This window comes from Mercenaria mercenaria, chromosome 15, assembly GCF_021730395.1.
Source record: "Mercenaria mercenaria strain notata chromosome 15, MADL_Memer_1, whole genome shotgun sequence".
NCBI classification, from domain to species: domain Eukaryota; kingdom Metazoa; phylum Mollusca; class Bivalvia; order Venerida; family Veneridae; genus Mercenaria; species Mercenaria mercenaria.
In genome coordinates, this window is record NC_069375.1 from 52,427,240 (window position 1) to 52,447,201 (window position 19,962).

Sequence of the window (19,962 nt, forward strand, 5' to 3'; positions counted from 1 at the left end):
AAGTCGCAGACTGGTCTGACTGTATGACAGTTAGTCTGATATCGCAGAAAAACACACGACCTGTGTCGCACGACTGACATGATCGCATGTAGTCGCAACTCGAAAATGACGGTGGCATTCAACATACATCTATAAATTACTATAAAGATACTTATATATACAAAGTCATGACAAACAAGCATTAGAACGGAGAACATTCGTGTTTTAAGGCAACTCTTCCATACTCTACAGCTAAAGTCTGTTTAGACTTTGTATCATTTTTCTCCCCTATGAGACAGAAGATTCTGACTCGCATCGCTCATAAAATTCAAAGACCCACCACAGAATAACTATATTTTTGTATTTCAATGATGTGCATTCTTATATAAAGAGAAATATAAGTATCTAGTTATAAATCTAACGGGACATATATTAAGCCATGACAATGTGTTTTATGTCAGAACAATGTGTATAATGTCCAGACACAGTATTAGATGTATCTATTTAAGTTTAGACCAAACGTTTTCGGTTTTCTTATCTCTGATTTTAAATTGCTCAATTGCTTTTGTTTTCTAAACATTTAATGTAATATATTTTTGGTTTGTTGTTGTTTTTCTCTTATAGCATTTATTTTATGATTTCTTCATTTCGACTATTGACGCCAATTGCTCAGATTACGAACACTTGTCCAGTCTTGAATTTTCTTGAAAATACTTGGAAACGCTGGTAACAAGTAAATTGTTTTAAAACTAAGATGTTTTAAAGTTCTATAAGGCATTTAATCATAACATCTTCTCTGTGTGATCAGGTTTTCGGACAATCGACTAAGCATTTGTGATAATGATAAGTCATCCATAGCCCTTAGTTGGGGGCTATAACGGAAATTTTACAATTGCGGTTTTCAGTTCAAAAGAAAAATAAATGACTGAGGGGTAATCATTTGTAAATAATGAATAATCTTTCATCCAGTTAGTACTTTAAGTTGTAAAAGGAAATTATCTGGTTTGACAGTGGGACAATAGTGCAGTCTTGTCTTTAAGGAAGGAGGGGCTAAAGGTCCATTTTGTGATGTACGGTAGATGGTGATGATTTAAGCCATGCAATTCTGGATTGTGCCTTGTATTATGACTTAAGACATTAGGTCTTTTCTATTAAATAATGCGATAATCTTCACAAACCAATTCATTACATTGTTATTTTTGTGGCATTGATACTAACACATGCAAAAGTCTGTTTTAATATTACACCAACGCAATATTTTCTTTGTAAATATATGTACATAGTGTGCATGACTGTGTTCTTTGTAATTATATGTACATAATGTGCATGACTGTGTTCTTTGTAATTATATGTACATGATGTGCCTGTCTGTGTTTCCTTTAACAGGGTGTTTTGCTGTGTAGATGTTGTTTATACTTTCACTACTTTTAGGCTTATCAAAGCTGAATAGGAGTTCTTAAAATAAAATATTTTAAGTCGCTAAAAGTGCCCTTTTTGCATAGAGTTTAAGCATCTTACCGGAAGTGCACACAGTTGTAATACCTGATAGATGTTAGTCTCCGACTATCACTTAGAATCTTAGAATGGCATTGTGCATTAGAATAAATAGCATGAATGTAATGAATATACATAGATGAAAATCTAAAACATACATGGACTGCAATATATAAAAACAGATATAACTCTGCAGCATTCTTTATGTGACAATTCTTTAATTTTTGTTGACAAGCAAGTAATGCTAGTATGTCGTGCTTTTTTGCAATTCGTCAATTAGTAAATACTAAATCATAAATTTTCAAAGTGAAGAATAAGACTTTGCATTATTGTAGTTATTTCTATCCTGTGTTTTATTAAAATAAGTGCCAGAATTTATATTTTTTTCTCAGGCTAGGCGTTATGTACATATATCTGTAAGAATTATGTCCCCTTAAGAACAAACCTCAATCTCGGGTAGGATTCCCTTGCCCTTAATTAACTCATGGCATGATAAATTCACGTTGTCTGATTGAACAACAAAATGACTTCCTACTAAGACGGTACATATCTGTATGGAAACAAGAGCTATCTTTATCTTCCCAGGTGAAACCGCTGCTGGCCAAAAACTATTTATCAAATCTTTCAATAAAATACATTTTGATGTCACCAAATGTTTCAAACAATGCACTGGCACTATGTTTGCCGCCAAGAAAAAAAATTCAAACAGTGTTTTGACGAGTGTAATGCACTGCAATGCACGTTACATATTTTAAACCTTTTTAAACCTTAATGCACCATACAGGTCGTCTTATCTCGAATGTTGACGTCAGATGCTTAAATCACACTTCCTAGTGTAGAAAGTATTAAAACCTGAGCTAGATGACATAATTTCATTTTTTTTCTTATCAGGATATTTTACAATAAAGGTAGGAACATTAGCTTATTTCAAGTTTATTTAAAATAATTACAAAGAGAAGTTTCTTTTAAGTATTTTCTAGCGGAAAATGATATATCAAACCATATTCTGGGATTCATGCCAAAGTCAAAAGCTGTTGGCAGTTTTCGTCATGTATTGTTCTAATCCTTTTCAGTTTTCGAACAGCTGGATGACAATCTACCACAGTGCTTCTCACCTTCAAGTGTTAATAATATACGCAACAGTACTGAAACTAAATCATTCAGATGTAACAAAGCATATTAGGAAAAAGATTTTAGTGTTGATGCGTCAGTAATTACAAGAGATTTTAAAGTGTTATCGCTCCTATTGGTCATTAATTCAACAGTGCTATGTAGGAATCTTTACCTCTGAACTGTTTTTTTTTTCAGAACAAGCATGCACTTGTTTTGGTTGACATTGGTGTTGGTTTGTATTGGGTAAGTTTGTCTAATTGATTTTTCTTATAGACAAGGATTTTTTTTGTCATAGCAGTGTATTGGAGCTGAATACACTGCAACCCCTCCCCCATAAAATCTGTATTCTAAAGTTATGTAAGATATGATAAGAGAATATAATACATGTATTAAGTGTGATCCCTGTTATACGACTTTGAGATTTGCGATTTTGAAACACATCTTATATAGACTGGACTAAGAAATAGCTGTCAAACACTAAGTCGAAACGCGAAAGCCCTGTTACACAGACCTTGGCAAAATGTGAAATCCGTGTACGATAACATTCAGTTGTAAAAGGATTGCAATTAGTTGCTTGCGCTACGTGGCCAGCAGTATCTTATATATATTTTTTATTCCGAGGAGGATGTAATTAGATGGCTCTAAAATTATTTCTGGACGGTTGTCAAAGACATACCGGCCAGTTCAAACACGCTTCCCTCCTACAATAAATATATATATACAGGGAATATCCTTATTCGATTTTTTGACCACTCCTGTGATTTCGAAACTCCATTGGAATAAATAGTTCCAGACTTTAACAGTATTTTCTTTGAGTCAATAGACGCTTGCAGTTTACGAACTTGCAGTTTACGAATGATTAAACCGACGCGCTTATTCTTTTGAACTGTGAACAACAATATTTAATGTAAATCGGCAATCTTTATTTGATTTAAACATATTTTATTTCAAACATACGTGCATATTACATTTTACAATTTACAATATCAATATTATACATGTTGAAAAAGGATAAGATCCGAAAGCTAAGCTTATAAAGGTCTTCTCCTATATGGGATAACTTACAGTAAATTTGGCGGTATTACATAATTTGTTTGAAATGTATCATCGAACAAACATTTAGCTAATATGCATTGAATAGAAAAAATGACATGAAACAAAATATTAGTATCAAGTTAGGAATTAGCAAATTTTGAAAAGAATCGAGATTAGAAATCGAAGTCTATAGTATATATAACAATAAAAAAATAGAGAAATTTTATGTATAAGAAGATTCCGTCCGTTAATATGAACTGCATAGACAGATAATATTAGTCAAATATAAAGTGTCTTTATTTATTTACATCTCATTGTACATACGTTTTGTAATTATAAGATAAAACAATGTTAACAACATAAAAGTACAATGCCACTCCAACATGGAGTTATAAGAGATGGCTGACAATATCACAGCTATTTATTGTTATCATTGTACAAGTTTACAGAATAAAACCGAAACAGATAGATACCCCATACTCTATAGAGATGAAATATATAAACCTTCAAAAAGCCATAGACAGTTAGCAGTTGGGTTTTCGAGAATTTCTGTGTTCGGTGTTTTTCTCTGTGTAAATCTCTGATCAATTACTTTTTAAATTTTTTTTTGTTTTAAATTTGAAACAAAAATATTCATGTAAATGGTTGCTTGTCATTCTCCCATACCAGAGGTCTAGCCTAGCAGTGTTTCTTGACCGAAATTTGATCACATTCTTCCTCCAGAATTGAACGTAATTTGCATATAGAAATGATGGATAATCATTGATTGTAATAACAGAACATAAACTTCCTAATATGGATCCGTAAATACAGAATATATTTGCAGCCATTGCAATAACACCACTTCTTTGAATTTTTAAGGGGCACTGGTGATTTTTCAAGGAACTCTACCTTTTAAGTAGCACCGACGTTTATATATAAAAGTATTTGAAATATAAAACGAGTACTAATACAGACGCTGAGTCACGGGACAAAAGGACGCGATCATTTCACTAGAAGCCGCCATATAGGAAGGAAGCTTGAACTTGTTGCATTTGCGCCCTCGTGAAATTATTACGACCGGCGTAATACCGCCCGTCGTGTATAGTGATAAAGCACTGTTTGCTATAAATTATTTCTTTATTAAAGTTTATAGAATATACAATGTTCTTTCTTTTCTCTTATAACCACGTTTGAAATGAGTTTGCTATAGAAGTGGTTAATTCAACCTATATAAAGAATATCTATACAAGCCTCCTAGTAAAACCTTTATTACAGAATACAACAATCTGTGCCTTAACATTCTTTGTGTCAATGGGGTCTGGTGATGAAGCCAAGAAATTCATTAAATTCATTGTGCAGCATTTCTGAGACGCCACCATATGATAAAAACTAAAACATGACTCTTGTACTACAGAAAATGAAAACCAGGTTAAAATTAACATTTATCTGTCACTTGTGCACCACCAGAAACAATACAAACGTAGGCCTCTGCCACTTTTCAGGACAACCGTCCTTCAGTGCTTTCAGCGCTTTGATTATATTTTAGTTTACAGCATAAAATGGCGAAGCTCTTTTGGAGTTCTGGGTTAACGCCAAAAACAGCGAGTAGATTGCAATCAAAGATACCTCTTATGAATGCTTCTGAATTTATTCTAAGAAAGAAATTGTAAATATCAGAACTTATTTCTGCATGGATGGATTGAGTAAATCTTGTCCTTTCATTTCTATATACATCACACTCAGCTAATATATGTCTGTTTATATCCTCAGTTACTATTCGACACTTTTACAGGAAAAGTTTCTTACGAAGTGCCGATATAACAGTATTTTCACAGCACTTATAACATGGATAATTCCGCTGTTATTATTTGAGAAAAGCCATAGATGTAATGGTGTGACCGATTCATGTATTGCAATGTATCTATCAAGGTCTTTATCTCTGTTTGTTCTGTTCTGCCACATGTTGTTTTGTTTGTCTGTTATCACCTTTTAATGGTATATTTCCATGAGTAATTGCTTGGAAAATTTGCATCCTTCATAGAGTTGACTATACTAGAAATACATTCTGTATGCCCACGGGCTGAATGTCGAGCCCGCCAGCATCTTTGGCCTCAGAATGTGACCTTGACCTTAGATCAAGGGACCTGGTTTTTGGGCATGACACTCCGTCTCATAATGGTGAAGATTCATGCCAAGTTACATTAAAATCCCACCATGCATGAAGAAGAAATGCTCCGGACAAACTGTGATCTTGACCTTTAGGAACATACGGTTTGCGCATGACACTCCTTCTCATTGAGGTAAACAATATAAACAAGATTGGCCCAAGCATGTCGAAGTAATGGTCAGGACAATTCGGACGGACGCACGCACGCACGCACGCATGCACGCACATACACTGACCCGCCAAAAGTGACGACTATATCGAGCTCACCGCAAGCGGGCTCGACAAAAATGAAATATTTCATATTTATACAGTATTTTGCATATTTCAGGAATGAGGCCGTGTTGATTTTTGTAGCCTTTCATAGCCTCCTGGAAAGAGTATTTGTCGACATTGTGTACAGTTTTTGCAAGAAACTCAGTTTTCTTTTGGTCTTTATCTGCTTCGATAGAGAACCATCCTAAAATGCTTAGGGCCATGTCTGTTCTAGCTGTTTGTGGAAGATGTTGAACATTCTTTGCAGCTAATCTTTCAAGTCTTTGGATTTTTATTGTGTCAGCTTTCGATATATTATGCTATAATTCCGTATATTAGTAGACCGAGTGTTGCAGGGGGTATACTGGTCGACCTTGGAGTCCCTATACTAACAAGAGGTCATATTGTGAAATACCTGTAAGAATTAGACATTTCTGTGATAAAAAAAATTGAAGGCTTTGTCAGGCAGAATTAGGCGAAATTATTCAAAATGTGAAGTCCTGCCTGGAATGAGAGGCTATACAGGTAAATGTGAAATTTCTTAGAGAAATGTATGGTCAAGATGTGGTCAAAATGTGAAATTTCTTATATACAGACAGTCACTGAAATCGTAATCCGACAAAACTAGTCAAAATATGAAATCTGTCAAAATCTTATTAGACATTCTTTAAAATATATTACATACAAAATATGACAAGAAGTTTCGCTGTGACAGAATTAATGAAAATCTGAAAATCCAATTAGAATATGAAATCCAAGACAGACAGGTGAGGTCTGAGTTGGACAGAATACTACGAAGTATGAGATATGAGCCGTGCCATGAGAAAACCAACATAGTGGCTTTGCGACCAGCATGGATCCAGACCAGCCTGCGCATCCGCGCAGTCTGGTCAGGATCTATGCTGTTCGCTAATAGTTTCTCCAATTCCAATAGGCTTTAAAAGCGAACAGCATGGAACCTGACCAGACTGCGCGGATGCGCAGGCTGATCTGGATCCATGCTGGTCGCATACACACTATGTTGGTTTTCTCATGGCACGGTTCAATTATGTGTCAGACAGAATAGTCAAAATGTGTTAAGACGCAATATGAAATACTTGCATGTCAGAATATTAGGCAACATATGTTTCCCCGTTTCACAAAACTGGTCAATCTCTCGAATCCCTACGATATAGACTATATATTTACATGACTGAATATGTAAAATGTAAAATGAGAAAAATAGAAATCAAAAATACTGTACAAATCATATTAGAAAAAAACTTACGACAAAATGTAATTCCTTTTAAGACGTGAATCTTCGAAATAATACAATTGTCTTTGGTAGAAGATCAATCTTCTCTGCACACAGATAGTAAAGAGAAAATATCAATGTACCACTAAAGGCTTTAATATTAGATACCTTTGATTAACATATATGTACAAAATGACCAAATGGATTATTTTTTTTATATTTTAGGGCCAGTGCTTCCACTACTACATCACCAAGGTATGTATTTATTTTTCTGTACATTTTCGTACATTAGAGACAAGTCGTCAACTGGTGTTTCGTTTTTTTTTTCTAAATTGAAAGTGGGGCTTGATAGGCTTTAAGTCCACGGGGTAGGAAGTGTTACACTACGGACGGAGTTCTTCTGATAACCTGTCATGTTTTCATCTGATGACTGTTACAGAGTTACTGCCAGGGTGTTTCTTGAGCTATGTTAAGATATTCTTTTGCTAATTTTTTTATTTAGAAAGGGTGTTTATCATGTTCTAACGTAAGATGTTTATCCACGGTACAGTATTGTAGTTATATAATGTATGATATGAGAATTCTGTAAAGTTTAAAACTATGTGCAGTATAATGACATATATATTATATAAATACCATATAGCAGCGTGTGTGACATTGATATTGTCAACCCGAGGGCAGAATGTCACCCGAGGCGAAAGCCGAGTGGTGACATTCTGTTCCGAGGGTTGACAATATCAATGTCACACACGCTGCCATATGGTATTTATTTTATTATACCGAACAAAACTAAACACAAAAAAAATAAATATGTTTTTGATTCATTTAATTCAGTAGTTTCATCTTTAGCGCGGTAATCAGTTGTGTACACATTGAACAGCGACGTCATTATCATTACAATATGATATTCTGTACAAGGGAGGCAATCATATGGCTAAAAAACTGAAGTAGTTATTTGCCCTTATATGACATTCAAAATATCAGCGCGGTCACATGACCTGACAGTCACTTTCGCTTGGTCACGTGTTAAAAAGATTAAAAATGTTTCTGGCAGTCAAAATATCTCCTTTTCGGGTAATGGGATTTTACCATTGTAGACAAAAGTGAGGTATAATAAAGTAAAATACGAATAGGTAACAAATTCAGTAAATTGTATTGTTCGATCTATCAATGGGTGTGCCAATGTTTGTGAACAACGGTTTAGTGGATTCCGTTTTGATTGATCACTGAATTAAAATCAAATCCTTTATCTTTAATTTTAGGTACATCTAAATGCTGATTTAGCAGAAACTGTTTTTTCTGAAGTGGTTTATTTGCATTACTATATATGACTGCTGTTGTTATCTCACGCGATTCAATTGCTTGTCTAGTTATATGATTCTATAGCGTATTTACCACAGACTCAATGTAGATGACCGATATGATCGTATTTGGTGAATTTAAATGTGACTGGCGTAAATACTGCGATAAAACTTAATTGGTATTGTCATAACATCTTACAGAATGCATATAATTTTCAATGCGCTGAATACTGCGTACCAAAAAGGGGGTTGTCATCTTCAAATATGCATATACTATTTGTCTTAAAGAATATCATAATGCGTGAATAGTGTGAATTTTAAAGTGCTATCTATATCAATCCTTCACTAGAAACGACCTTTGCATTTGTCAAAATGCTATAAGATATATGAATAAAAGAGCATTTTGAGTTTAGTTGGAAATATTGTTAAGTAAGAAGATTCTGCACTTTCTTACAATAGAATACACAATGTAATTTCAAAGCCAAATAAATGAAAATAAGAATTGCGGGTGGTGAAGATGAAGAACGTGAATGAGTAGATTAATATGTATGAATAAGCAAACGATTTCGATATTTTACTCAAAATGTCTTGATTTTAAAGAAGTGGCGCTGATTATTAGACTAAACAGTTTTTTTCTGACGCATAGCACAAAACAATAGGCAACCTTGATCATCAAACTTTAGTTTTACATCACATTCTCTCTTTTCAAAGATAAATAATTACCATTTCTTCGACCGATTCCTTATTTTATCATACAAATATCAGAAGAACTCTGTAACGTTTTCCAGGAACTCCGTAACAGTTATCAGAAGAAAATATGACAGGTTATCAGAAGGACTCCGTCCTTCGTGTAACACTTCCTCCCCGTGACACAAGAATATAAGATTTGAAATTTGTTCCTGTCTGAATTTTTCGATGGTAAAAACAATGTATCTTCTTTTTTTTACTTTTTGGTTGCGGGTTTGTACCGCTACCAAAGTTAAAGTGTATTTCTGACAATCATAGCATCTTTATTTAATTCCGAATCACATCTAAAGGATACTCATGTGCTACACAAAATAGTCCCATTCATGAACAATGCGGATGAATTATCAATGAACAAGCAGTTCTTATTCAACCTGTATCCACTCGCACTGACCATTTAGATTATATAAGATCTATCAATGATAAGGTATTCCAGCCCATGGTTACATCACAAGCTGGGTCAGGCAGAGTTCATCTTAGATACTCATTCACGTTCTTCATCTTAGGCACATTAAATTTGTATTTGTTTCTCATTCATGTATATTCATAGACTGGCATTTAAACAGAAATAAATCTACCAAAAACCCGCAACCATCAGACATTTCAAGGCTTTGGTTTTCTAACTGATTATCTGAGTATTTTCAGTGTATTACTTTTTGTTTTTCATGCTTAAACAGCATCCCTACAGGCTCCGCCTTTAATAAAATTATGGATGGAAGTTTCAAGAACGTTGACAGAGACACGGACGGCATCATAGAAAGATACGAGTTTGATAATTTGGTCATTATAGCAGATAAAGACAGTAAGTTACTTCATCTTGCATTGTTGCAGTTTTCTGCTACGGTGCGTGATCTTTAAGAGAGTTTTATATGCCATAAGACAAGACTAGTTGCAGATCGATAGCACGGTACACAGTGTAACTGTTTGAAGAGCATTACACTTCATGTATTGATATACGCTAACTCAGTTTAATTGGTAACAGAAGATTGCTTTCTCTTTACCTCTCCCTCGGCCATCTCGGTAGAAAAACCGACCTCCCGCAATTTTAAGATGGAAATGGCAAATACTCGCTAGGTAATCGAAATTTATGTATTGAACTGTGTTCGCGTGAGCTAAGAATTAAACGAAACTATTAAATTTCAAACTTTGTTTAACAGATCGATGTATTACGGTATATAGCAACAGGTGTAACTAAATATTATGTTAATCTTTTCAGACAATGGATGTATGACACTAGAAGAGTACAAAAACTTCTCAGCAGGAGGTCCAGAAATTGCCAGTAGGATATACAAACACTTTGACACATCTAACACCAACTGTCTTAGAGTGGACGATGTTTCTTCCCAGTTTGATATCATGGACGCCGATAGTAAGTGGATTATTCAGTACGGAATTTCATCTTAAATAAATGGGTTTAATTGCCAACGGCAATTTCTTCTTTCAAGACTTTAGATCTGGTGGTATAAGATAGTAATAATATATAGATGGAGATAATGATTTAACTGCACACACTGGTGAGTAAAATGTCGAAACGAAATGGAACGAAAATAGACTCTAATTTTTAATAAATGTACTTGTTTAAACTGATGAATAAATTGATATTCGGCAGCCTTGAACCATTTCCGTCATCAGTTATAACGCCAGAGATATTGTCTTGTAATAAAACCCTTGACTTAGAAAATGCCCTAGAATTTGAAATGGAAAAGGAATATTAAACTCTAAACATAGAAAGCAAAATGATGCTAATGACTACAAAGAAGGTAATGAAGTATCTTACCAATCGTTAAGTTTTGAACAAGGAGCATAATCACAGATTCCCTGGTTCAGGGAACGTTGTCGCAGATTTGAAAAAAGATTTAAAAGACATTTTTAAAAATTTTACTTTTTTGCTTTCTAAATATGATAAAAAATAAAAAAAAATACGAACTTGTGAAAACTTTAGGGAATAAAATTCAATAAAGCTTTATACGCCAACTGCCTTTATTAACATTTTATTAAAGAAGACGGTAACTTTAAATTCACTGTAAAAGAATTTCATGAAACTCAGCATCTCCAAGATCGAACTTTGTATAGTTTTTAAAAAAAATACAGTGAGTACTATTGACTACCAGTTGAACCTTTTGTTGGAGGTATGAAGCAGATGAAGTGATAGCTCTAGTTCAGTTGTTGAATTTCTTGTTTTTCTCAAATATGGTTAGTGGTCTATAGCTTTTTCAAATATGTAGGTGTATGCATTTGTCTTCAGATAACGGAATGGTGACAATGGCAGAGTTTCAAAAGTACTATGTGAATGTAAGGAAAAACTTCTTTCTTTATGTTTAAATAATTTATTCGTCGGTGAAAATGAGTTCCCTCTATATTAGTTAAAAGCATTTTGTAAAACGTAACATTGAAATGAATTTGTTTACTGTTTACGTATATTTTTTAAACCAAATCTATAAACTAGAAGATGCTTTTGTAGAAAAGCACATGTCGCCCCCAGTGCATAGTCGTTATAGGCAAGAAGTCAATAGGGGACAGGAGCGAAAGTCAGAGACATTGATAGTTTGTTGCAATAGAAATCATCTACTTGGCATGTCCAATCATCCTGTGAAGTTTCAACTTTCTGGGTAAGGTGGTTCTCAAGTTATTGATCGGAAAGATTTTTCCATGTTCGTGTCCCTGTGCCCTTGACCTTAGGTCAAGTCAAGTGACCGCAAAAACGATAGTCATCCACTCTGTAAGTCCTATCATCCTATGAAAGTTTGAAGGTTCTGGTTCAAATGATTCTCAAGTTATTGATTGGAAACCATTTTCCATGCTCTTGTCCCTGTGACCTTGACCTTTGATCAAATGACCCAAAAATCAATAGGGGTCATCTACTTTATATGTCCAATCATCTTACGAAGTTTCAACATTCTGGGTCAAGTGGTTCGCAAGTTATTGTTCTGAAATATTTTTCCACGTTCAGACCCCTGTGTCCTTGACCTGTAAATAAGGGATCCCAAAATCAATAGGGGTAATCTACTCTGCATGTTCAGTCATCTTATGAAGTTTCAACATTCTTGATCAAGTGGTTCTCAAGTTATTGATCAGAATCAGGCCCCTGTGACCTTGACCTTTGATCTAGTAACTCCCATAATAATAGGGACCATCTACTCTGTAAGCCCTATTGAAGTATGAATTTTGAAGTTCTAGGTTAAATAGTTCTCAAGTTATTGAAAAAAAGGAAGTGTGACGGACGGATGGCCCCTGCGACCTTGGCCCTTGATGGAGTGACCCCCCCCACCAAAAAGGGTCATCTACTCCATAAGCCCTATCACTATATGAAATTTGAAGGTTCTAGTTAAAAAATTCTCAAGTTACTGACCGGAAATAGATTTCCATGTTCTGGCTGCTGTGACCTTGACATATAATAGGGTGACCCCCCAAAATCAATAGGGGTCATCTACTCTGCATATCCAATCATCCTATACTATGAAGTTTCAACATTCTGCTCCAGTTATTGATCAGAAATGGTTTTCCATATTAATGTCCCTGTGACCTTGACCTTTAACAGAGTGAACCCAGTATCAATAGGCGTCATCTACTCTGCATGGCCAATTACTCTATGAAGTTCAGTGGTTCTCAAATTATTGATCGGAAATGGTTTTCCATGTTCAGGCCCCTGTGACCTTGACTTGTAATGGAGTGACTCCAAAGTCTACTCCATCAGTCCTGTCATCCTGTGTAGTTTGAAGGATCAAGGTCAAATGGTTTTCCAATTATTGATCGGAAATGAAGTGTGACGGACGGAACAATATGTCTCCCACAAAATTAATGCTTCAGTAGGGGTAAAGTGTCTGTGACGGTGTGGATATAATCACCAGACTCGCCATTCTATATTAGTTTAACAAATATCTAATATCAGTTTTCACTTTTACATCAGGCTCTGTATTTCTATAAACATGCAAATTTCTGTTCGACTGTGAACTAGAAGCTTCGATAATTATCGACGAATTTCAACGGATTTTTATATAAGAAGTCTGACCTATTTTTGCAAGCATAATGGAACATCTTTCATCATACTGATTACAAATATTTAAAACGCAACCTACTTCTGTACTAGGAATTCTGCTTAAATATCTGTCAGCATTTTCTCTCCTAATCCAATGTATTTAACTTTACTGAAAATAGAACTACATTCGTAATTCAATGCAATGCAGAAACTGTTCATTGCTACAAAAATCTCAAGTTTCAGTGGTAGTACACAGTTATACTGTAATAATATATGAGTGTATTAAGTCCATACTATTTTGAATCTGACGCGTAATTTAATAATTACAAAAAATGAAACTTTAGATTTAATATACATATGTCACAGGGTGAGAAAAATGTGCAGTCAGACCGGGACTCGAACCCGGGGTCTTATGCTCTACCGTCTGAGCTACACGGTCGCCTACACATTTTCTCCCCGTTTTAATTTTATGTCATGGTATAAAACTTACTGTAAAATCATTTAATTTCGTGAGCATGAAATTTCGTGGTTTTGGTCAAACCGCAATTTCGTGGGGATATGAATTCGTGGATTTCAACTTTTGTGCATAAAATTAATGGGAATTTTACTTGTTCGTTGGGATTAAATTTCGTGGATTGACTCAACCAAGAAATCCACGAAAATTAGTCCCCCACGAATATTAATGATTTCACAGTAAATATTTAGACGGGGAGAAAATGTGCAGGCGGCCGGGTAGCTCAGACAGTAGAGCATCGGAACGGTATTCCGAGGCCCCGGGTTTGAGCCCCGGTCTGGCTACACCTTTTTCTCACCCTGTGACACATATAATTATTTGTTCAGTTTCACATCTCGTTTACATTTCAGCTGCTGCAGTCACTGTTCCATGTAACTATCTTGCCAGTTGGATGAACAGCTAGCTTCAATTCCTCTCTAAGAATGAATAGAACTAAAAGGATCTCAACTATATGAAATTGAATAAATCAAAATACCACACAGCACATACATACTCTTATGTTCCTGCATGACAAACAGATAATCATACATATTTCATAGAGAGAGGAAAACATATTTCTACCCCACTTGATAGCTAGGTAGCTATCGAAATACTTGAAAATCCTCTACTTTTGTGAAAGTGCCCACAGTTGCCATTTATTAGCAAGACCGCTATATCTTTAAGCAATTCTCTTGATATTTTGAACTTTTCTGAAAGCTTTATATCAATAGCCTAAAGTTTTCTGGAAATGAAAAACATACCATGAAAACACTAATTTATTGTGGTAATGTTTTCAGAAAAGCACAACTTTGCTGGAAAATTTAGAATATTATCTTGATAGCTACCAAGTATCTCGAGGCAGTTGCAAAATCAAAGCGAAACTTTGCTCTAAAATATTTTCAGGAAACAAATACATGTATCTAGAAAATACTGTTTTGCCGTCAAAAATGCACAAGGTGATAGCTACCGAGCTATCTCGTGGCAAAAAAATGCCACCATAGAAGTGTTTAGAAAAATGCACACATTTCCCGGAAAGTATACAAAATTATCGTGATAGCTACCTGGCTATCTCGTGGCAAAAATATGCCACCATACCTTATGAAAACTTTCTTCATTTTTCTTTATATCATTTTTAATTTGTTATCTTACCTGTCGCATAGTGACAAGGTGAGCTTTTATGATCGCCCCTCGTCCGTCGGCGTCCGTCCGTCCACAATTTTTTGCGAATACGATAGAGACCACATTTTGCAAATGATTTTAATCAAACTTGCACATAACTTGTATCTGGCATCATATCTCGGTTCCTTTCGAAAACTGGCCAGATCCCATCATGTGTTCCAGAGGTATGGCCTCTCAAAGGGCCAAAATTTGCTATTTTGGCTTGTGAACACGATACAGACCACATTTTGCAATAGATTTTAATAACTTGCACACAGTTTGTATTGGCATTCCGGATAACAACTCAAGAACGCTTAAGCCTAGAATCATGGAAATTGACAGGAAGGTTGGTCATGACCAGCAGATGATCTCTATTGATTTTGAGATCAATAGGTCAAAGGTCAAGGTCACATTGACACAGAACAGTTAAACAGTTTCTGAATGATAACTCAAGACCGCTTGGGCTTAGGATCATGAAAATTGATGGAGAGGTTGATCATGACCAGCAGATGACTCTTATTGATTTTGACATCGGTTGGTCAAAGGTCAAGGTCACAGTGACCCAGAACAGTTATATGGTTTCCGGACGATAACTTTAGAATGCTTGGGCCTAGGACAATGAAACTTAATAGGGAGGTTTATCATGATCAGCAGATGACCCCTTTTGATGTTGAGGTCAGTAGGTCTAAGGTCAAGGTCACAGTGACCCAGAACAGTTAAACGGTTTCTGGATGATAACTCAAGAACGCTTGGGCCTAGGATCATGAAACTTAATAGAGAGGTTGATCATGACCAGCAGATGACCTCTATTTATTTTAAGTTCAATAGGTCAAAGGTCAAGGTCACATTTACCCAGAACAGTAGAACTTTTGTATACAATGACCAAATAATTTCTTTTCCTTGTGCAATTACTAAATGCATCAAGGGGGGCATTTCGTGTTCTACGAGCTCTTGTTTATGGTTTGATTTGATACAAACTTGCAAAATATCTTCAACAACAATAGATCTTGGATTCTACGATAAATCCTCAGATCCAGTCATAGGTTCCGGAATTACGGTCCCTGACTGACCCCTGAAAGAGTCAAACATTATTAATAATTTTTACCTTTTGAACATGAAAGAAGTCACATTTTCCATTCGATTTTAATCACATTAATCACAACTTAAGTCTCAATAAGATGTCGGTTCCTTTCGAAAACCAGCTAGATTCCATCATGGGTTCTAGAGTGACTGCCTCTGAAAGGCGCAAAATTTTCTGTTTTGGCGCTTTCAGCCATAAAGAGGTTTCATGTATGCTTGCACAGAACGTTTATTTTGATGATCTCTGAGTCAGGTCCGAAATTTGGTCATGTTGGGTCAAAAACTAGGTCACCAGGTCAAATAAAAAGAAATTTAAAAGAAAGTCTTGTTGACACCCTAAAGGCCACATTAATGACCCTATTTTCATGAAACTTGGTCAGAATGTTCATCTTGATGATTCTAATGCCAATTTCAGAACTAGGTCATGTTGAGTCAAAGACTAGATCACTCGGTCAAATCAAAGGAAAAGCTTGTTTAAACCTCTTGAGGCCACATTATAACCATATCTTCATGGGACTTTGTCAGAATGATGATTTCTAGGCAAAGTTCGAAACTGGGTCATGTATGGTCAAAAACTAGGCAACCCTCACAAATCAAAGGAAATGCTTGTTAACACTCTAGATGCCATATTTAAGACCATATATTCGTGAAACTTGGTAAGAATATTTATCTTGATGATTCCTATGCCAAATTCAAAACTAGGTCTATGGGGTTTGAACCTAGGTCATCCGGTCAAATGAAAGGAAAAGCTTGACACTGTAGAGGCCACAATTATGATCCTATCTTCATGGAATTTGGTCAGAATGTTCATCTTGATGATTCCTAGGTCAAGTTTGAAACTGGGTCATGTGGAGTCAAAAACTAGGCCACTCGCTTTTATCAAAGGAAATGCTTGGTAACACCCCATCCAGGCCATATTTATGACCCTATCTTCAAGAAACTTAGTAAGAGTGTTTATCTTGACAGTTCCTATGCCAAGTTCGACACTGGGTCATGTGGAGTCAAAACCAAGGTCACCACTCAATTCAAGGAAAAAGCTTGTTAACACTGTAGAAACCATAGTTATGACCTTATCTTCATAAAACTTGGTCAGAATGTTTATTTTGAGGATTCCAGGGTCAGGTTAAACAGGTGGGCGATATAGGGTCATCATGACCCTCTTGTTTTAAAACACAGCCAATCGTGATACCATTATCATCAAACAACTGCCTCGGCACTAGGCAGGCCTCCACCTGAAAGAGTTAAGATATTTCAGTTGTGTGTGTTAAGACTGGTTGCACTGTACATAAAGAACTGCAACGCATGTTATATAATCTATAGCTTATACACCACTTTATCTGATCCAAAATGTTGACGTGAGATCCCTAGTAAAGAAAGAATTTTATCATGAGCTGGATGACATAACGAGCCGTTCTCTTATAGGGCGATACATATTAATGTATCTTATAGGGTTGATACATATTAATGTGAAGAAAATTTGATCTTTCATGTTTATTTAAAGTAATTGGAAAAAAAGATCTATTTAGTGTAGACTTTTTTCGACTACACCAAAGAAGCACATTTTGATTTTTTTGCACAAACTCGTATAGAAATGGTGCTTTTATCACTCCTTTCATTGCCAAAGTGCATTCTGCATGAACTGGGACAGTTAAAACCTAGTTTTAACTTCAAGTTAGCGGAAGTAGGGATTTATTATAGTATTTAACTCCCTTTTTCTTCCAATTTATTTTCGTTATGATGGAACTTTCATCAGAAGTGGTACGTATCACTGATCTAAATTGTTCGTTTTAAAGGTAATTCAGTAATAAACTAAATGTGTGTTAATCGGACACAGGTGGCCCTCCCCTCAACCCCCCCCACTCACACACACACCTGTCTCTGTACATGATATTCATGACTTTAGGTGAAATATTTTAAAGATATATATATATATATATATATATATATATATATATGCATTTTTCACTAAGTGAGTGACCATAACTCTGGCCTAGCTGTGTGAAATCACAAAGAGAACACTAGGCGTACAACTTTACATGCAAGTACAGTTTGAGATACATGGGACACAAACTTTTATATGTTGACATAGTCAAGGGTCATAACTCTGGTCTCGCAAAGTGAAATAATATAAAAATAACCCGAATCGCGGATAATAATCCTACATGGTTTCATGACTCTATGTGAAATATGTTTAAGATATAAGCACTTTATGAGTATCTTTCACTTAGTCAAGAACCATAACTCTGGTCTGGTTGAGGAAAAACCCAAGCCGATTACTAGGTGCGCAACTTATCATGCTTCAGAACATTCCCCTAATGTTTCATGACTCAATTTAAATGTTTTTGAGAAACATGCGACATAGACTTGTTACCCCTCTATTCATATTTTTGACAATCAAGGGTCACAACTCTAGTCCGTCTGACATAAATCCGGAACAAAATCCAAGGTGCACAACTTCACATGCTGAATAATATTCCTATGATGTTTCATAACCCTAGGTCAAATACTTCTTCAGATAGATATGTGCGACACAAACTTTTTATGCCTGTTTATGCATATTTTTGACGGAGTCAAGGGCCATAGCTCTGAACTGGCTGAGTAATATATATAACAAAACCCCACTTCCACACCTTCACATGCTGAATGATATTTCTGTAATGACTCATAATCTTTGGTCAAATACTTTTTGAGAAACATGCGACACAAACTTAGACCCTTTTAAGCCTATTCTGACTAAGTCAAGGGCCATAACTCTAGTCTGACTGTGAGATCCAAACTGAAACATCTAGTGCACAACTTCCGGTACTGAATACCAATCTTGTCAGGTTTGATAACTGGGTCAAATATCTTTTTGATATGTATGAAACGAATTCGGACGGACGGACATACGGACGGACAAGGGCAACTCTAAGTGCGCCCCTCCCACCATAAAAAACTTGGGGGTGAGGCACAATAATTTAACTATATGTTCTAAATAGAATTAGCAATCTTCTGAGAGCTGTCACACATAGCCAGGTCCATTACGAACCTTAAGTTCATAAATGACCTATAAATCACAACAAAACACCATGAAAAATGGGAATCGTATCTGTTCTTTGAGAGATTTCAATTTTGTCTGACAGGTCAACACTATAAATGCCAAAAAAAATCTCGTTGAAATGCTACCAAAATGTCAAGTATGGGTGCAAAATATAAGACATGAAAATGCCAATTTAAGCGGGAAAAAGTTGAGTATTTTTCCTTTCCACAATTATCTGGAAGTGCTGCTTCATTACCTATTTAGAACTTTTGCACATTTCTTTTACCTAGATAATGATAACAAATAGGACTGGATTAGTGATCTTCAACTTTAAAGCAGATAATGGATGCACGACATTGGAGGAGTGAAAATGTTCTCGGCAGGAGATCCAAAAGTTGCCAGTAGGATGTACAATTATTTTGATACATCTAACAAGAACTGTCTTACAGTGGACGGGTTTCCTCCTAGTTTGATATAATGGACATGATACCATAGTATGTGGGTTATTCAATACGAACAACAATTCGTTTTTATGCCCCGCACATTTATCATTTATATGTGTGTGTGGCGGGGACGGGGAGGGGTGCATATAGCGAATTCTTGTGTATCAAACTCCTCCTCCACCATTAGCCTGATTTGCTTCAAACTTTCACAAATGAACAAGATTGATGTGTAGATGACCATAAAGGAAGGATTTTTTTCTGCGACAAATTTTACTACACCAAGGGGCATAATTCTGTTAAGAACACAAATTAGAGTTACTTTGATTGTTAGGGGAGTTTCAAGTCATTATCTTATATAATACCAAAGTTATGTCCAGAAAACGAAGTTTGTCAAAACAATTAAGTATGACAGGGGCATAACTTGGTCAAAAATACAAATCAGAGTTATGGGGACTGTTACCAAACATGCATATGATGATGATAAAGATACAT

The 19,962-nt window shown here is 35.5% G+C and overlaps 1 protein-coding gene across 2 annotated transcripts; it reads left to right on the forward strand.

The window, feature by feature from the left end:
- Positions 1 to 2,287: 2,287 nt before the first annotated feature.
- Positions 2,288 to 14,279, forward strand: LOC123554625 (uncharacterized). Of its 2 annotated transcripts, none has more exons than XM_053525263.1 (7): positions 2,288 to 2,381; positions 2,782 to 2,829; positions 7,482 to 7,511; positions 9,979 to 10,103; positions 10,518 to 10,670; positions 11,547 to 11,593; positions 14,142 to 14,279. In XM_053525263.1, the coding sequence occupies exons 2-7, from the start codon at positions 2,789 to 2,791 to the stop codon at positions 14,184 to 14,186; spliced, it is 441 nt and encodes a 146-aa protein (XP_053381238.1). In that variant the 5' UTR covers positions 2,288 to 2,381; positions 2,782 to 2,788; the 3' UTR covers positions 14,187 to 14,279. The 2 variants fall into 2 exon arrangements, with proteins under 2 accessions (XP_053381238.1, XP_053381237.1); XM_053525262.1 differs by lacking the exon at positions 2,288 to 2,381 and adding an exon at positions 2,432 to 2,524.
- Positions 14,280 to 19,962: the final 5,683 nt, after the last annotated feature.

Excerpts from the sequence above, each read along its gene's own strand:
- LOC123554625 (XM_053525262.1), top strand. The coding sequence starts at position 2,460 with ATGATATATCAAACCATATTCTGGGATTCATGCCAAAGTCAAAAGCTG. Across the intron at positions 2,525-2,781 it reads CTGTTGGCAGTTTTCGTCAT|AACAAGCATGCACTTGTTTT; the intron begins GTATTGTTCTAA and ends TTTTTTTTTCAG. Across the intron at positions 11,594-14,141 it reads TTCAAAAGTACTATGTGAAT|CTGCTGCAGTCACTGTTCCA; the intron begins GTAAGGAAAAAC and ends TTTACATTTCAG.